Raw genomic sequence first — 20,500 nt, 5'->3', positions numbered from 1 at the left:
AGAATGTTTTTTTTTTTAATTTAAATAATGCTTTACTTGTGTTTGGTTTGTTTAACAAGTTTTTTCCCCACCCCTTATTAGGCCTTATAGCCTTCTAGGCAGTGAGGGTAGAGGTCCTCATCTTCCAAGAAGAGAGATGGTGAACAAGTGCATTATAATACTGGGCAGTAGTATGTTCTCGTGCCATTCTGTGAGAACCAGTGATGTACTTTAGTTGGGTTCATTTTTGATTAGGATTTAGGATTTTTATTTTTTAGAAAATAGACATTTCCATGTAAAGTTCACAGCACATGTCTTTTCACAGGCAGTACAAAGAAGAGGAGAGTCAGTCAGAAGAAGACAGAGACTTCAGAGATACGGATTCCTCACCGAGCTATAAAGGCCTTCTCATGGTAGGAGGGCTGTCTAACCAGTGAGCACTTCTGTAGAGTCAAGTCACCCAGGGAGATTCACTTTGTTTTCTGTGATGTTGCAGTCATTACAGAATCAACTCAAAGAATCAAGATGCAGAATTGATACCCTTTTAGGTGAGAAACTGGACCTCCAAAAAGATTTGGAAAACAGGTGAGAGAAACTTCAGTCACCTTTCCTTATCCTTTGAAAAGTAAACACGTGCTGGAATTTGGAAAGTGGAATGAGCCATTCCAGCCCTTTACTCTCAAACTCGCCCAAGCACTGGGCACTCTTACCCGCATATTACTCAGCTGTCTGTCATGGCAAGTGGCTGCAGCGGTTGGAAGCCCAGTAGTGGGCCAGAGATGGAGACAATGGCTAGGAGCCAGCATTGAAGAATGGAAGACTGGGGAGGAGGTTGGAATAGACTCAGCAGTTTTCACCTTTATTGAACTCTCATTGATGTCCAATACATAGTGTATATTTGAGGTGCACAGTGTGAAAGTGTGAACAGTCAGTGGGGATAATCACCCCCAGAGTTTCTCTCACCCCTATCTTAATCTCTTCTTTCTCTTCCTCATGCGTTGGCCTCAGCCTGTGGTCTGCTTTCTATCATTATACATTAGCTTGTGATTTCCTGGAATTTATCAAAGCAGAGCATGCAACAAGTTTTTTGTTTGTTTGTTTGTTTTGTCCATCATTGGGGCCTGAACTTGGCCTGGGTGCCATCCCTCAGCTCTTCAGCTCAAGGCTAGCCACTTCTGGCTTTTTCTGTTTATGTGGTGCTGAGGAATCGAATCCAGGGCCCCATGCATGTGAGGCAAGCACTTCCCAGCCCCATGCAACAGGTTTTGTTTTTGTTGTTGTTGTTGTTGTTTTTTGGTAGGTTTTCCTTTTTTTTTTTTTTTTTTTGTCCATCATGGGGCTTGAACTCTGGGCCTGAGCGCTGTCCCTCAGCTCTTCAGCTCAAGGTTGGTGCTCTACCACTTGAGCTACAGCGCCACTTCTGGTTTTCTGGTGGTTTATTGGAGATAAGCGTTTCATGGACTTTCTTGCCTGGGCTGGCTTTGAACCGTGATCCTCAGATCTCAGCCTCCTGAGTAGCTAGAATTACAGGCGTGAGCCACCAGTGCCCGGCTCTAGGTTTTCCGTTTTTTTTTTTTGGTCCAGTCATGGGGCCTGAACTCTGGACCTGGGTGCTGTCCCTCAGCTCTTCAGCTCAAGGCTAACGCTCTACCACTTGAGCCACAGCGCCACTTCCGGCTTTTTTCTTTTTGCTTATGTGGTGCTAAGGAATCGAACCCAAGGCCTCTGGCATGCAAGGCAAGCGCTCTACCACTGAGCCACCTTCCCAGCCCCATAGGTTTTCCTTTCTTAACTTAGCATTTTTTAATTATGAAATTTAACTTGACAAATTATAGTTGTATTTGCAAATCTCATACATTTTACGTATTTGAATACAACTACATATATTCTTATATATGTGTATTGGTAAAGTTATGTTGTATGTGTTGTATGTGTGTGTGTGTATATATATATATATATATATATGGGTATAAAATGTGATTTATGAATGTAACAAGCTAATTAGCAGACCAATGACCTCAAATACTGGTAATTTTTTATAGTGAAAGCATTTAAAATTTACTGTCTTAATGGTTTTAAAATGCCCACTGTGTTACTTACTGTCTCATACCAGTGGGTTTCTCCTCAAATTCAGGAGAAATCAGTAGAAATCTAGAACCAGCAGAAAGGTACCCAAGCAAAGCAATGCAAGGCAGCGCCACCTGCTGGCTATGAGCCATTAGACACAAAGTTGACCCCCTGTCGAAGGCTAAACATTGTTTTGTGGTCATTGATAAGAAGTCTGCAGAGCTGCTGTAGGACAGTGTGTGTTTGTTGGTGTGAATACATAGGAAGGACTAAGAAGGTGTTTGGGAATAAAAGGCAAGGTAGAAGAGAGTGCATACTATCCCCCTGTGGCACAGGAGCCAGGGAATGACATAACGGAAGGACACATGGCGTTTTAGGTAGAGGGAGGTCTTAGTCTTCAAAGATTTGATCCCTAATATTCCAGCTTGATAAAGCTGGGTGGTAGATACACCAGGATTTGATATAGTATTCTCTGTGATTCAATCTGTATATTTGATAAAAAGTTCTAGATTGGCCAGGCTCCAGTGGCTCACGCCTGTAATCCTAGCAACTCAGTTGGCTGAAATCTGAGGATCATGGTTCAAAGCCAGCCAGGGCAGGAAAGCCTGTGAGACTTATCTCCAATGAACCACCAGAAAACCAGAAGTGGCACTGTGGCTCAAGTGGTAGAGCGCTCGCTTTGAGCTGAAGAGCTCAGGGATAGTGGCCCAGGCCAAGTTCAAGTCCTCGACCAACAACAAAAAAGTTCTAGATTAACAACAAAAGTGAAAGAAAAATTTTAAATAGGAATTGTACAAAAGAAAGATCCAAATGTCCATAAGTACTTCATCAGAAATACTTTAAGAATTTCAGTATGCTTGTTTATGACAATAAACAATACAGCACTGTTTTGTTTATTGAATCCATTTGTCATTTTGTTTAGAAAGTTAAATTGTATTCCATATGATTTTTTTTCCTACAGGCCAACACAGCATGAATTAAGACTTTATAAACAACAGGTGAAGAAATTGGAAAAGGCCCTTAAGAAAAGTGTTAAGTAATTATATTTTATCCAAGATATATCTGTTATCAGCATTTTGTTTGTTTCTTTGTTTATTGCGCCAGTCCTGGGGCTTAAACTTTGGGTCTGGGACAGTCCTTGAACTTTTGTGCTCAAGGCTGATGGCTCTACTACTTGAGCCACAGCTCAAATGGTGGTTAACTGGAGGTAAGAGCCTCAGACTTTCCTGCTCTGGCTAGCTTTGAAACACGATCTTTAAATATCTTGCTGCCTGCCGATGTTTTTATAGTTTTGAAAAAAAAAAAACTTTTTTTTTTTTTTAGTTTGGAAATTTCTCAGTACCTACATGTGGAAACAAGTTCACTTGCCCTTGCTATGTGGGGGGTAGTAGAAGTACTTGAGTAGAAATCAGATCCTTAATCAGATTTCTAATCATCCATTGGGCAAGTGAGCCAAACTGAAATTAGCAACTTTTGTTCACTCACTGCCATAACATAAGCAAGATACAGGACCACCAGGGCTGGCTCTTTCGGTTCTGTTTTGTTTTGTTTTTCCCCTGTGGCATGGCACTAGGTGATTACCAGCCAGATGCTGGCAGGGTGACCATCTTTCTGCCTAAAATCTCTGCCCACAGGCTTCTGATTTTTGTTTTGTTTTTCAGGGGAAGGGGATGAATGGGGGGGTAGTGGGCAGAGGGAGGGATAAGAGGGTGGGGAGTGTCTGAGAACAGACCTTCAATACAAACAAGAGATGCAAAAGAAAATTGAGGACACCCTGGCAGTACAGCCTAGAGGTTGCAGTACTGCCACACAGTGGTAACCTGGCAGCATTGCAGCCTGAGGGAGGGAAGAGTTTTGTGAGTGTAGGCCAGGGCCCTCTCACCCTATTTTAAGAAAATTTCACATCCCTTTCTGTATCTGGGTTCCATTTTGGTCTTGGCATCCTTTGCCAGTGTTTCTTCTCTTTCCCTTTGAGTTTGGATTATCCCTGAGGCAGTAAGAGTCCAGCCTTTCCTGCCTGCCCTGGCTTTGAACCTCGATCCTCAGATCTTGGCCTCCTGAGTAGCTAGGACTACAGGCATGAGCCACTAGTGTCCAGCTAGATTTGTTTTTTGAGAGGTCCTCTTGCTGTGTTGAGGCTGACCTTGAATTTGAGATCTTCCTGCCCCTGCCTCCCAAGTACTAGGATTATAGGTGTGTATTCCAGTGACTGGCTAGTAAAAGGTTAAATGGTAAAGTTCAGATACACTTGTTTGCTTGTATTTTCTCTAAAAGCCATATTAGCTTCTCAGTGTGTTTTTGTATTCTAGATAATACATTTATGGTGCTGCTTCCAGATAGACTCTGTAAATGACGGACGTAGATAGGGAGTCCAATAGAGAAGCATTGTGAGCTCTGGAAGAAGGAGGCTGGCTGCTTAGTTCTGCTAGCTGGTTTGATGTGGGCATATACTTGTCAGAGGGCAGAGAACAGTCACTGAGGGCAGTGCAGAGCCCTACAATAGTAACTGGGGTAGCCGGGCGCCAGTGGCTCATGCCTGTCATCCTAGCTACTCAGGAGGCAGAGATCTGAGGATCACGGTTCAAAAGCCAGCCCGGGCAGGAAAGTCTGTGAGACTCTTATCTCCAATAAACCACTAGAAAACTGGAAGTGGCGCTGTGGCTCAAGCAGCGGTAGAGTGCTCGCCTTGAGCTGAAGAGCCCAGGGACAGCACCCAAGCCCAGAGTTCAAGCCTTACAACCAACAAAAACAAAACAACAACAAAAAAGAATAGTAACTGGGGTGAAAAGCGAATCAGGAAGAAGCCTGGATGATGGATACCACTACTGATGTCTCAGGAGGCTGAGGCCAGCCTGGATGCGGCCAGACCCTATGAGCAGTGCAGAGCCGCTAAACATGACACGATAGAATTTTACTAGTCTGTTTTACAAATGTCAGGCCAGAACCCATTCACAAGTCATGGGGTCCATTTAGTGGGTTGGTGTCCCAGCTGAAAACTGATGACATTGAAATTGAAGAGGGGGTAATTATACAATATTTGGAGACTCTTTGGAGGTCTGAGGAGGAATGGAGGATATTTCCACAGCCTGTCTGCAGAGGTGTTTTGAGAAGGAGAGCATTCAGTCCTAGGCTTCTGGTCTGTCCTTTCTTCTGAGTCCTTACAGCCATGGCACAGTGTTCTCTGGGTCTGTGTATTCTCCTGACAGCCCACAGGTCACTGTAGTCTCCTTTGCCACAAGTAGAAAATGAAAAGAGAGGCCAAGCTGTGTGGATATGGCTGCTCTGGTACCCAAGCCAGGGTCCTGCCACTGCAGATTGTGGCTTTGGTATACTAGGCCTGGAGCCTGTGCCCCTCTTCTACTGTAGTTCTTCCCTGTGCTGTTTTGGAGGGTGATTGGAGTTTTCTTCTTCAGTCTGGTCCCTTCTGTGTTCAGGGATGCCTTTTGATTTGAGGTCTGTTGGGAGGACAATATGACATGCATTTTCTGCGTGTGCATGCTCATTTAAAGCCTGCATGTATAGAAGTCAAATGATACAAAACCCTTAGGAGGCCAGCTGGTTCAGTGAGTTGCCCATTTTAATCTAGTGTCTCAGAAAACATCTTATATTATCTTGACTTTTCCCCCTTCTTCTTTAGATTACAAGAGCTTATCAGTCCTAAAAAGACTGAGGACACAGAAAGAAAAGATATGCCCAGCAAAGAAAACCATCAACCAGCCCTAGTTGACCAGAGATACTTTCAGGTATTGAATCGCTACTGTAAAGAATGGTGGTTGTGAGGACCTTGCTTTCTGTGGCAGTGTAATAAACCATCATGTGGTAAGGAACGCTTGTGCTGCCGGCCCGTGGCATCTGGGAGGAATCGGTTTCAGGACACCACACTCGCAAAAGCCCACCTAAAAATGCCATAGTGTTTGTATATAATAGAGGTGATATTTACATGTCACCTGTCAGTACTTGAGGACCTAGTGCAAGGGAAGTGCACTGTGAGCAGCTGGAAGGTATCGTTTGAGGAATAATGCCTGTCCATTATTATTATTATTTTTTTTTTTTTTGCCAGTCCTGGGCTTGAACTCTGGGCCTGGGCACTGTCCCTGAGCTCTTCAGCTCAAGGTGAGCACTCTACCACTTGAGCCAAGGACCACTTCGGGTGTTTGGTTTTTGGTTTGTTGTCGTTGGTTTTTTTTTTTTTTTTTTTTTTTTTTTTTTTTGTCGGTCATGGGGCTTGACCTCTGGGTCTGGGCACTGTCCCTGAGCTCTTCAGCTCAAGGCTAGTACTCTACCACTTTGAGCCACAGCACCCCTTCAGTTTTTTGAGTGGCTTATTGGAGATAAGAGTCTCATGGACTTTCCTGTCATGGCTGGCTTTTGAACCGCAATCCTCAGATCTCAGCCTCCTGAGTAGCTAGGATTACAGGCATGAGCCACCAGTACCTGGCTTACCTAGGGTTTTTAACTGTTGAATTAATTACTAATATCTGAAACATTAAGAGATTTTACTTAAGTCTTCATCTCTGGCTCACCTTATTTTCTGTGTGTTCTTGATCAGCAGTTAGTCTTTCCCAGGGATAGCCTGAGTGCTTTGCTAGTTATACCCCAATCCCATCTTACTCCCCCATGCCTGGTTCCTCTGTGTATGGGAATTGTAGTCTCTTGATGACCACTTTTTTTTTTTTTTTTTTTTGGAGGGTCTGGTCATGAGGCCTGAACTCTGGGCCTGGGCGCTGTCCCTCAGCTCTTCAGCTCAAGGCGAGCGCTCTACCACTTTAGCCACAGCGCCACTCCCGGCTTTTTTCTTGCTTATGTAGTGCTGAGGAATCGAACCCAGGGCCTCAGGCATGCAAGGCAAGCGCTCTACCACTGAGCCACCTTCCCATTTTTTTGTCTACTGGATTGAAAGACACTTAGGTCATGTTTCTCTGTATGTATAAATGTATTCCTAGATTCTTCTATATTTGTTCTAAGCTCTGTTTTATTGTAGGTTTTTTTTTTTTTTGTCGGTCGTGGGGTTTGAACTCTGGGCCTGGGCTCTGTCCCTCAGCTCTTCAGCTCAAGGCGAGCGCTCTACCACTTGAGCTACAGCGCCACTTCCGGTTTTCTGGTGGTTTATTGGAGATAGGAGTCTCACGGTCTCTCCTGCCCGGGCTGGCTTTGAACCGCGATCCTCAGATCTCAGCCTCCTGAGTAGCTAGGATTACAGGCGTGAGCCACCAGCGCCCGGCTTATTGTAGGTTTTGATACCCTTTGAAACTAGTATTTTCACATTTTTCTTGGCCATGTTCTTAAAACACATGAAATAATTTTTCAGGTTAAAAAATCCTATTGAGATAAACTTAAGTTGTATTAACTTTATGAATTATGATCTGGGTGCAGTAGGCTCATGCCTGTAATCCTGGCTACTTGGGAGACTGAGATCTGGAGGGTTGAAGTTTGAGGTCAGCCCAAGCAAAATGTTTCTGAGAATACCTGCTCCCCTCCCCGCCATTTCAACAGAAAAAAAATGGAGTACAGTGGTACATGCCTGCCATCCCAGCTATGCTAGGAGCTTAAACAGGATGATCTCGGGCAAGCCACCCAGGCAGAAATCATGTTCCTATCTCAAGAAAAAAAAAGACAAAGGTTTGTAGGTATGGCTCAGATGATAGTTGTAGCTTGAAGAACAATTGCAGAGGAAAATGTGGTCTTTGTACTTTTTAAACAAAACACTGGACATTGAGAAATGGGTAGGTCTTATGCTTTGCTTTTTAAACATGCTGTTTGGTATTCTTTTGCTTGTCTTTCGATGATACACAATAGAGAACTCAACATATGTGGGCTGTGGTCACATTAGCATATACAGTAAGATACTTAAAATTCAGTTCGGGCATCAATATTAGAGAGTTACTAGCCATATGAGTATTATGAGGTTATAGACTTGGCCATGTGGTATTGTGAGTTTATAGACTTGGTTAGCCCTGCTTTTAGGAGAGATGTGCTATTTGAGGGTAAAGACTCGGTGTTTCGAGGCACAGAGGCACACGTCTGTATCCCAGCACTTGGGAGATAGAGGCAGGAGAATCATGAGTTCAAGGCCAGCCTGGGTGACTCAGTGAGCTCAAGACCAGCCTGGAATGCATAGCAAGACTCTTGACTCAAAAAAAAAAAGAAATAAAAAAAATTTAAAAGAACCATGATGTCTGTATTTCTTTAAGTAGTTCAACTAAAAGTATAGCTAGAGCAAGCAAATACGGCCAGATGTGAGCTGCTGGATCTAGTATTGACCACAAGGAGCTCCTGACCATCAGTCTTGCGAATCAGCCTGATGGGGCTCACTGTGTCGGGATCCTGGGTTAAACATGATTCTGCCAAGATAAAGGCATCCACATAGCTGCACACATTTTTCTGTTGGTTCTGTTTCTCTGAAGAATGCTCAAACAGGGCCCCCTTTCTGTTCCTTTGAAAGCTTTCATAATAAGAAGTTGGAAGAAAGATGTCCCGGCCTCATCCGGTCCCCAGCTTCTCCCTCCTGCCGTGTCCTCTGCCTTAGGCTCAGCCTGCTTCTCTGTGAGCACTGTGCCTGGAGGGGTGCTCAGCTCCCTCGTGGCTCCCTCATTTCTCCAGGTCCTGCGCTGGCCTTGGCTTGCCCAGAATTGCAGGAAAGGGCTGGAGGTGGTGAGCAGACTGAGCCAGGGTATGATCTGGTTCGTGTAGGTGCATCCTAGCACTAGTGCCTGGGTGCTAACGCATGCAGATAGAGCCCACCCAGGAAGAGCACGGTCTCCTCATTGTTCATTTACTGGAAGAGCATTAGTTATTTTCTCAATTGAAATAGTATTCCATGGCTGGGAAGGTGGCTCGGTGGTAGAGTGCTTGCCTAGCATGCATGAAGCTCTGGGTTCGATTCCTTAGTACCACATACACAGAAAAAAGCCAGAAGTGGTGTTGTGGCTCAAGTGGTAGAGTGCTAGCCTTGAGCAAAACAAGCTCAGGGGGACAGTGCCCAGGCCCTGAGCTCAAGCCTCAGGACCAGCCAAAAAAAAAAAAGTACTCCTAGATGAATTATATAATATACTGAACTGAACAAGCACATTCTCCTAAGCTATACCAAAACAAAAAACCAACACCAGAGGCTGCATTCTCAGAGGACCTGTTTGTTGTGAGCTTTTATGGAGCAGGAGAAAACAGCAGGCTTTTCTGTAGGTCCTGTGTGGTCTCACACGTCTTCCCCAGTGCATTTCTAACAGCCAGGCATCTCTCGCCAAGACCAGCACACCATGGTGTATCTGGGACTTCTCTTTAGACTTCCTCCACCCCGACCCTCGCCTGAAGGTCTCTTAATACCCTACCTAGCTTAAGTGTGAGGGGGCAGAAATGAAAATGGAGAGACTAGCCAAGGATGTCCAGCTGGTTACGCTTCATTACGTGGGTGGTTTTAAGATAGATTTTAGTTTTTCTGGAAGGTTCTGGATCTTCTCAGAACTCTCTTCAGTATCTGATGATCCTGCTTATTGGCTGGCACTCTACCACCTGAGCTACTGATTTCTTGGATCTCATTGGAACTGTTGAACCATGTTAATAAGGTTTACCACAGCGTGGCAAGTGTCAGTCTCCTTGAAGGCCCTTTTCTGTTGGGACAGGGTGTCACTGTGTAGCGCAGGCTGGCTCTGAACTCACAATCCTGCCCCAGCCACTTGACTCCTGGGATTATAGGCATGCACCATCACACCCAGTTATTAATACCTGAGATTAGTAATTTAGTACCTACAGGACGGCCTGCATTTCTCAGGCCGGGATAAGCGTTTTGACAGGAAACACTGTGTCTTTTAAAGGTGCTGTGTAGCATCAACTCCATTATTCACAACCCCAGAACTCCAGTAATAATTTACAAGCAGAGCAAAGGAGGAGCCCCAAATTTCAACAAAGACCTTGTGCAAGACTGTGGATTTGAACATCTCATTCCAATAATAGAAATGTGGGCAGATGAGCTGACATCCCTAAAGGTAAGACACCTGTTTGCAAGTCTGTTGAACTTGGTGGCTTTTCTTAGCAGGACGTGGCTGCTGCTGTTGATCTTGTCTGAAACTGTCAGGGTGGTGGTGCACAGCTGTGAGCTTAGCTGCTTGAGAGGCTGAAACAGGAGGATTGTAGTGTGAGGCTTGGCCTCACACTATGCCCTATTTAAAAACAAAACTAGAGCCAAAAAGGGGTGTGAGCTGTGGCTCAGTGGTGGACCGCTTGCTTGACAAGTTGGAGACGCTGAGTTCAATCCCCAGTACCACGAAACAAAAGTGGAACCTTGCTCCTTTTATATCTAGTGTGCATTCGTTGTGCACAGTAATAGGTTTATGACATTTTCCTATCTGTATGTAGCTTTGATGATAGTTCTTAGCACTTTCTCTTGAACCCCTACCCCATCCTCTTCTCCCAGTACTCCTATTTTATTTCCATGGCTTTTTTTTGGGGGGGGGTTACTTTTAAAATCTAGACTCTATGAAAGTCAAGTGTGATACCTTTCAGAGTCTGGCTTCTCACTTAACATAATGTTCTCCAATTTATCAGTTTTTTTGTTTTTTGTTTTTTGTTTTTTGGTGGTTGTTGGACTTGAACTCTGTGCTTGGGCGCTGTCCCTCAGCTCTTCAGCTCAAGGCTAGTGTTCTAACACTTGAGCCACAACAACGCCCCTTCCAGTTTTCTGAGTGGCTTATTGGAGATAAGAGTCTCACAGACTTTCCTGCCTGGTCTGGCTTTGAACCTTGATCCTCAGATCTCAGCCTCCTGCGTGAGTGGCTAGGATGACAGGTGTGAGCCACCGTGCCCAGCTTCAGTGTTCTTGAACAATGACGTAATTGTTTTTTTACAGGTGGTTAACAGTTCACATACAGCTCATTTTCTTTACCTATCGGTGTGGCTTGGGCACCTAGCCTGGTTCTAGGCCTGCACATTGCAGACACTGCTGTAGGCAGTGTCGCTAGTGTATAGAAGCTCATGGAGGCTTCAGTCTTTGTTTTCTGAGCCCCTCCACACTGGTTTCCTTAGTGGCTGCACACTGTGTGTGACAGGCTAAGAGTTCCTTTGCCCTGTGTCCTGGGCAGCACTCATTTTTTAAATTGTGTTTATGATTGCATTCTGATGGGGTGAGTTACAATCTCATTTGGAATTTAGTCTGTATTCCTTTTTTTTTAAGGTTGGTTATGGGGCTTGAGCTCGGGCCTGGGCAATGTCTCCGAGCTTTTTTGCTCAAGGTTAGTGTTCTACCACTTTGCACCACAGCACCACTTCTGGTTTGGGGGTGGTTCATTGGAGATAAGAGTCTCAGACACTTTCCTGCCTAGGCTGGCTTCCAACCATGATCCTTGGATCTCAGCCTCCTGATTAGTTAGGATGACAGACGTGAGCCCCCAGCCCCCAGCAAGGATTATTTGGCCTTTGTGTGATTAATTTTTGAGCTCATTGAATAATCTGGATATTATTCCCCTGTCATATGAATATGAGCAAAGATTTTCTTCAATCTGTAGGCCATCTCAGTAATTGTCTCTTGCTGTGCAGAAGCTGTGGTGTATGTGGGTGTGTGTGTAAGTGTAAGAATGTCTTGGGGTTTGTACTCAGGGCCCTAGTGCAGTTCCTTGGCTTTTTTGTGTAAGCTGCTGCTCTACCACTTGAGCCACAGCTCCACTGATCCTCTCCCCAAGAGGTGCTAGGCAGTGGCGGTGGGTTCTTGCTGACATTGTTTTCTGTGTAGGAGAGGCAGAGTCTGCTGTGTGATCTGAATACGCTGAGCATGCACAGGGCAGCCAGTGCAGTGCCTGCTTGTGCTTCTGCCCTCCACGTGAGAGACTCTGCGTCCAGGCAGAGTCTAGACACAAGTCTTGGAGGCCTCTCTAACGTAGCAACTGGTTAGATACGGCCATCTTCCCCAGATATTTTCCTTTTCTTTTCCGGTTATGGGGCTTGAACTCTGGGCCTGGGCATTGTCCCTCGGTTCTTCAGCTGAAGGCGAGCACTCTACCACTTGAGCCACAGCACCACATCTGGCCATTTCTGCTTGTGTGATGCTGAGGAATTGAACCCAGGGCCTCAGGTATGCAGGGCAAGCACTCTACCACTGAGCCACCTTCCCAGCCCAAGATTATATTTTTCTTAGGTTGGGTTTGACTGAAAAGAGGATTGTTTTGAAGGGTGAGTGCGTAAGCGATGGGCCGTATACACATTATAGAATGTTACTACATTTATGCTTTATTTTATTGACGTGTACCTGTACACCTGTACACATGGGCTCAGTCTGGCATTCCAATACAATTTACAGTGCGCCACGTCAGCTCAGAGCCATCGACCGTGCTCCACCCCCCACGCTGTAATTTGTTGAAGTTGGGAACAGTCAGCATCTTTTCTAGGAACTAGCCGTTCTGCACACAACACAGAGTTGTCAGCCTTTCTTATTCCGCCTGCTCCCACCGTCTCCATCCCCCCACTTACCCCCTCTCCATCCCCCTCCCTCTCCCTGCTCCTCACCCTCTTTCTGTCTCTTCTCGCCAGTGTTCCTCCAAGTTTCTGGAAGCCACCCCTCCATTCTACCTGGAGGAAGGTCACTCTTTAGCTCTCATCTCTAAGTAAAAACGTGGTGTTTGTCTTTGGGAGTTTGGTTTATCTCACTTAACATAATGCCTTCTATTTCCATCTACATGACTCAAAATGACAGAATTCTAGTCTGCTATGGCTGAATAATACCTACTGTATACCCTCCACACACAGTTCCTTTGTCCATTCGTTTGTCTTGGACACGAAGGTTGATTGCATATATTAGCAATTGCAAATAATACCACAGTACATGTGTGAGTGCTGGAATCACTTTGACATGTTAACTTTATTTGATTTGGATGCATCTATCTTAATAGAAGAATGCTGGATCATATAGGAGTTCTGTTCCTAGGTTTTTGAGGAACCACCATATCATTTTCCAATAATGGCTGTACTACACTATATTCCCATCAACAGTGTATAAACGATGGCTACTCTTAGTGGAATATTATTCAGCCATAAAAGGAATGGACTAAGTGGACATTATGTTATGAATATATGTGTACGTATGTGAGTACATACATACTTCTGTGTCATTTTTGCAGTGCTGAGAGTTGAACCCAGTCCCCTTATACTTCAGGTAGTCTACGCTGAACTGTGCTTCTAGCCTAGCTTTGGAACACTCTGATTCTCCAGCATAAATTTGTAAGATTGGGTTTTTTTTAACCATAGATCACTTTATAAGTGCACCTGTTGATAGAAGTTTGTGTAACAAAGGTATCCTTATGGTACTACGCAGAGACTTTTTCCCCTCATATCTTTAATCTTTCAGTTCTAGTGTTTATAATGTTTATTTGCATTGGGTATGGTGGTCATGTCTGTAATCCAAGCTACTTGGGAGTCAGAGATCAGTAGGTTCTCAGTTTGAGGCCAATCTAGCCTCAACCTGGTGAGGCCAGGATGATCAAGAGCCGGAGGTCAGGCTGACAGAGTTTTAAGAACCCTCACCAAGGTGACGATGCTACATATCTATGTCTCCAGCCTGCATGGCTTGCTGGATTGTATTAGTGTTGCTGTTGAGACCAGCTGTCAAAATGGGTATTTATCATACCATGTAGTGTGTTTTGTCGTAAAGGATTTGTACAAGACCCTGAAGATGCTGTCTGCAGAGCTGGTCCCGTGGCACAACTTCAGAAAGCAGAGCGAGAACGAAGGTGTCAGAGTGGAGGACCTGCTGCTCATGGTGGACACCATGCTGGAGGAAGTGGAGAATAAGGACAGACAGGTACTCGGGGCTCCTGTGGCTGCTCTTCTCCACGAGAGCCAAGGTCTGGGGGTGTGCACACATGTGCATAGCGTTTTCTGCCCCCTTTTGAACAGGACAGCAAAATGCCGAACCTTCAAATGCTGCACGCTATTGTCTCCCACTTCCAAAAACTCTTCGATGTGCCGTCCTTGAACGGAGTGTACCCGCGGATGAACGAAGTGTACACGAGGCTGGGGGAGATGAGCAACGCTGTGAGAAACCTCCAGGAGCTCTTAAATTTAGGTGAGGGCCTTTGTCCTGTCGGTCCCCACTTGAAAACGGCTCTCCTTGAGTCAACAAAGGGTAATTTATTTTAGTTATTTTTATTTTTTTGGAAAAGTGTTGCTCAGTGTTCAGGGTGGTCTGGAGCTCACTGTGTAGCCCAGGCTGGCCTCAAACTCATAATCCTTCTATCTCAGCCTCTTGAGTGCTAAGGTTACAGACGTGGGCCACCCTACCAGAGGAAAAATTTTTGCTGGGTGCCAATGACTCAGACCTATAATTCTAGCTACTCAAGAGGCGGAGATTTGAGAATCAGAGTTTGAAGTCAGCCTGGGCAGGAAAGTCCATGAGACTTCTATCTCCAATTAACCAGCAAAAAGTCAGAAGTGGAGCTCTGGCTCAAGTGGTAGAATGCCAGCCTTGAGCAAAGAAAGCTCAGGGACAGTGCCCAGGCCCGAGTTCAAGCCCCAGTACTGGCATACGCAAAAGAAAAAATGAGAGTTTTTCTCAGCTCATTGTTCCTTAACTGTGACCCAAACCCACTCTATCCAGAGTTCCTGGGCTTATTCATCAGCCTTGTGGGATTTGGGGTTCGGAGTAAACTTAGGAGTCCTTCTGGACAAGGCCTTCTGAGGAGCAGGGGTGTGCACACACAGCACAGCTGCGTGCTCACCGCACAGTGCTCCTCCCCTACAGACAGCTCGTCTTCGCTGTGCGTGCTGGTGAGCACGGTGGGCAGGCTGTGCAGGCTGCTTCACGAGGACGTGAAGGAGCAGGTGAAGCGCGTGCTAGGACCTGAAGACCTCCAAAGGTACTGTTTGAAAAGAACCATCCAGGGCTGGGAAGGTGGCTCAGTGGTAGAGCGCTTGCCTTGCATGCTTGGGTTCGATTCCTCAGCACCATATAAACAAAGTGCTGTGGCTCCAGTGGTAGAGCGCTCGCCTTGAGCTGAAGAGCTGAGGGACAGCACCCAGGCCCAGAGTTCAGACCCCACGACTAACAAAAAAAAAAAAAAAAAAAGAAAAGAATCATTCACCACTCTTGAAGTAGCATAGTTAAAGTCCTGCAAACTCCTCCTATGTTACTTTACCTTTCCTGTTCGGAATGGCACGCTTTAAATAATGCCAGCTCTTATGGATGGACAAAGTGCCAGCATATTGAAGATGAAAATAGATGGTAAGCCAGGCACCGGTGGCTCACGCCTGTCATCCTGGCTACTCAGGAGGCTGAGATTTAAGGATTACGGTTCAGAGCCAGCCAGGGCAGGAAAGTCCGTGAGACTCTGATCTCCAGTGAACCACCACAAAAACCAGAAGTGGCGCTGTGGCTCAAGTGGTAGAGCGCTTGCCTTGGGCTGAAGGGCTGAGGGACAGCGCCCAGGCCCAGAGGTCAAGACCCATGACTGGGAAAAAAAAGTCTTTAAGGCATTTTAAAAGACATTTAGACTGATCCCCAAAAGATAAGAGCAGGCGTTGAGGAGGTGAGCAGAGCTTGCAGCGGCGGCTCTGGGCTGTGTTTCGTGGCAGCGGTGTCTTTGCTGGGGCAGTGTCTGCAGCCACATCACTGCAGGGGGGCACGGGGACCCTCAGTGGGAAACATGGTGTAAACGGTGCATTTCTTAAACAGCATTATCAGCAAGTTGGAAGAACATGAGGAATTTTTCCCGGCATTTCAGGCTTTTATTAATGATCTACTGCAAGTCTTAGGTAAGACTCCACTGGCTGTGGTCGACGCCTTAGCATGTGCGTGCATGGGTTTCCGAGAGGGGCGCACTCACTACCTGGGCCGCTGTTTTCACCCAGACTTGGTGTGAGAGTTCATAGGCAGGGGCTGCCTTGTCTGGAACTTTCCATTGGAATGGCATTACTCTGTCAGGCCCTGTCTCACTCTGTGGTGTAAGAAGTGGTGGGGGCCAGGCACTGGTGGCTCACGCCTGTCATCTTAGCTACTCAGGAGGCTGAGATCTGAAGCTCGCGGTTCAGAGCCAGCCCAGGCAGGAAAGTCCATGAGACTCTTCAATAAACCACTAGAAAACCAGAAGTGGTGCTGTAGTTCAAGTGGTAGAGCGCTAGCCTTGAGCTGAAGAGCCGAGGGACAGCGCCCAGGCCCAGAGTTCAGGACCCACTACCGGACCCAAAAAAAAAAAAAAAAAAGTGGTAGGGGAAGCCCTGTGCCCTCGGTGGAGGGTCTCCTGTGGGAATCTGAGGCCAGAGAGAGGTGCTTTCTTATTTAAATGTAATTTCTTGTGGCTATAAAATTAATGTGTTTTGTTAAGATCAATTCTGTGTGTGTGCGCGCATGTGTGTCTGCATGTTTATTGGTTCTAGGGATGGAACCCGAGGCCTGTGTGTAGGCAAACACTCCACCATGAGCTGTAGCCCCAGCCCTGAGTCGCTCTGTGCAGTGCTCATTGGAAGATGTGTGTGTACATAAACGAGTCAGCCCTCGACTTTTGAAAAGGAAAGGACGCCTGGTAGGCAGATAGTGGGAGGCTTAAGTTGACCTTGGTTGAAAATAAGAACACAGAGGAGCTCCGAGCGTTGTCTGTAGCCAGGGAACTGAGGGGCTCTGTGGTTGCTTTTGTGGGCTCCAGGTGCCAGGTGTCTGAGTCCTGTCCGCAGAGGGAAAGCAGGGTTCTGCTCCTTGCGATGATCATTGACTGGATCTGTGGTCAGTAGATTGCATGCTTCAATAGTGAACATTTTGCCAGGCGCTGGTGGCTCACGCTTGTCAGCCTAGCTACCCAGGAGGCTGAGATCTAAGGATCTCAGTTCAAAGCCAGCCCGGGCAGGAAAGTCCCGTGAGACTCCCAATAAACCACTCAGAAAACCTGAAATGGCACTGTGGATTAAGAGGTAGAGTGCTAGCTTCGAGCTGAAAAGTTGAGAGACAGCGAGGGACAGCGCCCAGGCCCAGAGTTCAAGCCCCACCACTGACAAACAAAAATACAACACAGTGAACATTTTGGTACTGTGAGGATAGCTACGACTTGGGACAGGTACAAGCTTCCTCATGGGCATCTTTACACAACAAGCCTGGAGGAGAGCATGTGCGTTAGAATGCCAAGTTTCTTGGCTGATGAACTCTGCATTGTGATCAAGGTTAAAATTCTGGAGTTAAACATTAAATCTTGGGGGTTGGAGGCCTGGCTCCGTTGGAGGGCACTAGCCAGTGAGCAAAAGAGGCAGGTACTGAGTTTTGAGTCCTGGTCACACACCTAAAAGAACTGAAATATTGGCCTGGCACTGGTGGTTTATGCATGTCATCCTAGCTACTCAGGAAGCTGAGTACTGAGGATCATGGTTCAAAGCCAGCCCAGACAGGAAAGTGTATGACACTCTTTATTTCCAGTTAACCACCTAAAAACTAGAAGTGGAGGTGTGACAGTACTCAGGCTCAGAGTTTAAGCCCCAGGACAGGCACTAAATAAGGAAAGGCAAAAAATAAACATTGGGAAAGTTACTGTTTAACAAAACATACTATATTATTGGCAACAACATTATTGACAACATATTATTGACATACTATATTATTGACAATATCTGGTTGTCAGCCAGGTATGGATCTAGGTTGTGTATTATATTTCTTTTTCATGTCAGTGGTGTGGTTGGCTGAGAAAACCCCCAGGTCAGCGAGGTCTCTGTGAGGTTCTTTTAGAAGGCAGTTTCCTTACCTAGTGAGGAACAGAAGTCGGGGGACCAGGAATAACAAGTATCCCTTCCACGATCAAAGATATGAACCAAACCCTCCCTTCTCCTGCATTGGGATGTTTTGTGGTGAGTTCAGACAGGCGAGTTCTGACCGAAGCTAAAGGCAGCGCGGCAGCATGGCTCACACGTTTTAGGCCAGTGGGAACCTCCTGTGGGGCGCGCCTCAGGGCACGAGCCTCACATGAGACAGGTGGCCATGCCAGGCGGTTCCAGCACCCACTGCTGAGGGTGCTGGACCAGACACCCCGAGGGGCTCTGAGCCGAGGCGGGCTCACACGCAGCCCCGGTCAGACAAGAGCCCCGTGTGCCCCACACCGTGCCGTCATCACCTTGTGTGCTGGAAGCTTTCACTATCAAGTTACTGTTCTTTATTCTTGTTTTTCTGTTACAGAAATTGATGACTTGGATGCCATTGTACCTGCAATAAGGAAATTAAAAGTACTTTCATACTGAAAACAAACCAAATCATTTTTACTGTGTAAATTGTATTCCTAACCTTCTAAGCATTACAGAACTGGTCTTATTTTAAGACAAGAGTTCTAAAATGTATTAGTCTCCAGAATTCATCCTTTTCTTAGTATTTGGGTCATTCTTCGCCATATTATGTGTTTTTTTTTTTTAATTAGCCTTACAATTCTACAGAAAATAGCTGCTAAGTTATTGAAATATTGAAGTAATTTATTAGATCCTGTAATCATTTCTTAAACAATTCTTGAGTGCTTTACAGTTTGTGGTCATTTTAAAGTAGTTTGTGTGTGAGACCCAGGGAGAGAGAGATTGCAGATGACAGAAAAGTTGGATTTAAGTTCAGGGCTTAATGGCCTTTGGATCAGGCAAGAGGAATCCCAGCCAGAAGGGCCTCTGCGCTCCTGGCACCCGTGTCAAGATATTCTTTAGATCAATTCCCCATTCAGAGCAGGAGGGAGGAAAGGAAGAAAGAGAAAGAAGTGTGTTCTTTGTGTTAGGGCAGGATCATGGATGCCAGGGTAAGAGAGAGAGAGAGATCTTGCTGAGAAAGTGTCCAGTTGGCAATCTTGTTGTAATTAGTTTTATAAGGATATAAGATTTCAAATAAAAATTGTGTAAAGACTTTCCAAACCTGAGCGCTGGGTGATTATTTGCACTACTCACAGCGAAGGTCAAGACCCCCCGCACCCCACGCCCTGCCCCAGCTGTCCACAGCGCTGTCCTCCCCCCTTCCCACTTCTCCACGCCAGCAGCCAGCCCCACCCCGGCCCCAGCCGGGGCCGCACGCTACGTCCACGAGAGCCACTGCAGGGCTGCCTTGTGCTCCTCCCGGACCCAGCAGCCTGGGTTTGATTTCTCATCATCGCTGCTAGGATGTGGTAAGCATTTCCGGGAAGTGTCGTGGTGGGCTGGGAGGTCAGTGGCAGCAGACAAGCCTGCGGGCGTGCTGCTGGGGCAGGTGGAAGACAGCGTCTTCCATCCCTTCTAACTTAAGCACCATGCTTCTGTTAACTTGCAGCTGCGCTTCTAAGCAGGAGGCCTCGTCGCAGAAGAACCTATGCTGAGGGTTGTTGGGTACAACTGGGTTTGGAAGCTGGGAGTGGCCTGCACACCTGGAACCCCCGTTCACTGGAGCCAGAGGTAAGAGGTCACACTTCTCTGGCAGGCACTCTGCCACTTGAACAATGCCCCCACCTTTTGCGTAGTGTTTTCAGATCCGGTCTCATGTTTTTGCCAAAGATGGCCTTGGACTGATACTATTTTTATTGTCGAAATTTCTGGGATTGAAGGCATGCATCACTATGCCTGCCTGGCCTATGAATTAATTTGGAAACAACGTTTTGATGCCTAACAAACATGTAAATCATATATAAAGCATATGCAATTAGATAAAAGTCTGATAAACATATGCCTATAAATTCATTGCAACAATGAATAGACATACTTCTCTGTCCAAGTTTTCTAACTTCCAGTCCTTCACTATTCTCTCCCATCCTTAGGTTCCAGCTCATCTGCTTTCCATCCATAGATTAATTTCACTTTATAAATTTTATATCAATGGAATCACATATCTTCTTTTTTGCTTACAACTTTTGGGCACGATTTATTTTTGTTTTTCGTGGGGTCTGAACTCTGGGCCTGGGCACTGTCCCTCAGCGCTTCAGCTCAAGACTAGTGGTCTACCACTTGAACCACTGCATCACTTCGGGCTTTTTCCAGGGCCTCATGCGTGCAAGGCAAGCACTCTACCACTGAGCCACCTTCCCAGCCCTATTTTGAGTTTTTTACATGTCACTGCTTGATTCATTATTTTCTTAGTTTTCTGCCGCATGCCTGTGTGGTGGTTTAATGTCTATTTATTATTACTGAGTCGTGGTACAAAGGGGTTTCAGTTGAAGTCAGGTGAATGCAATCCATGTTGGTGAATGTCCCATCCCTCAAGTTACAGTTGCATTTGCATCTGTAAGCAGTGTGCATAGTGTTCACCGAGTATAATGCCTGCATTTGCTCCCTCTTCCTTCCCTGCCCCCCCAAATGTATTTCTGCTTTCTGAAGTCCATTTTGTTAAATGGTTCTTCGGTTGTTCAAGGGAGTTGCACCCTTGGACTCCTAAGTGTACCATCCTCTAGTTAATCTGTTTCTGTGTACATGCGTAGAGCCTTATATGTATTATGCATACTTGTATATTAGCTCTAACTGCCACATATGAGAGACTATGCGCCATCTGTCTCTGAGCTTCACTTGCTTCACCTAA

At 46.0% G+C, this 20,500-nt stretch overlaps 1 protein-coding gene across 8 annotated transcripts in view; it reads left to right on the top strand.

Annotated features, from left to right (window-relative positions):
- Cep70 (centrosomal protein 70) overlaps window positions 1-18,895 on the top strand; it is a 34,713-nt gene extending 15,818 nt beyond the window's left edge. For 5 of the 8 annotated variants that reach the window (XM_070005495.1, XM_070005493.1, XM_070005492.1 and 2 more), the window contains exons 9-18: window positions 305-392; window positions 476-564; window positions 3,008-3,082; window positions 5,684-5,789; window positions 9,855-10,025; window positions 13,676-13,825; window positions 13,921-14,089; window positions 14,765-14,879; window positions 15,695-15,774; window positions 18,170-18,893. In XM_070005495.1, coding sequence (XP_069861596.1) covers window positions 305-392; window positions 476-564; window positions 3,008-3,082; window positions 5,684-5,789; window positions 9,855-10,025; window positions 13,676-13,825; window positions 13,921-14,089; window positions 14,765-14,879; window positions 15,695-15,774; window positions 18,170-18,231 — 1,105 coding nt within the window. In that variant the 3' untranslated portion in view covers window positions 18,232-18,893. Of the gene's footprint in view, window positions 1-304; window positions 393-475; window positions 565-3,007; window positions 3,083-5,683; window positions 5,790-9,854; window positions 10,026-13,675; window positions 13,826-13,920; window positions 14,090-14,764; window positions 14,880-15,694; window positions 15,775-18,169 lie in introns of all 8 variants that reach the window. The other 3 variants (XM_070005499.1, XM_070005497.1, XM_070005498.1) reach the window with 3 other exon arrangements.
- Window positions 18,896-20,500: the final 1,605 nt, after the last annotated feature.

This window comes from Dipodomys merriami, unplaced genomic scaffold (assembly GCF_024711535.1).
Source record: "Dipodomys merriami isolate MVZ:Mamm:240054 unplaced genomic scaffold, mDipMer1.0.p SCAF_68, whole genome shotgun sequence".
Lineage (NCBI taxonomy): Eukaryota > Metazoa > Chordata > Mammalia > Rodentia > Heteromyidae > Dipodomys > Dipodomys merriami.
This window is presented reverse-complemented; position numbering and strand designations above follow the sequence as displayed.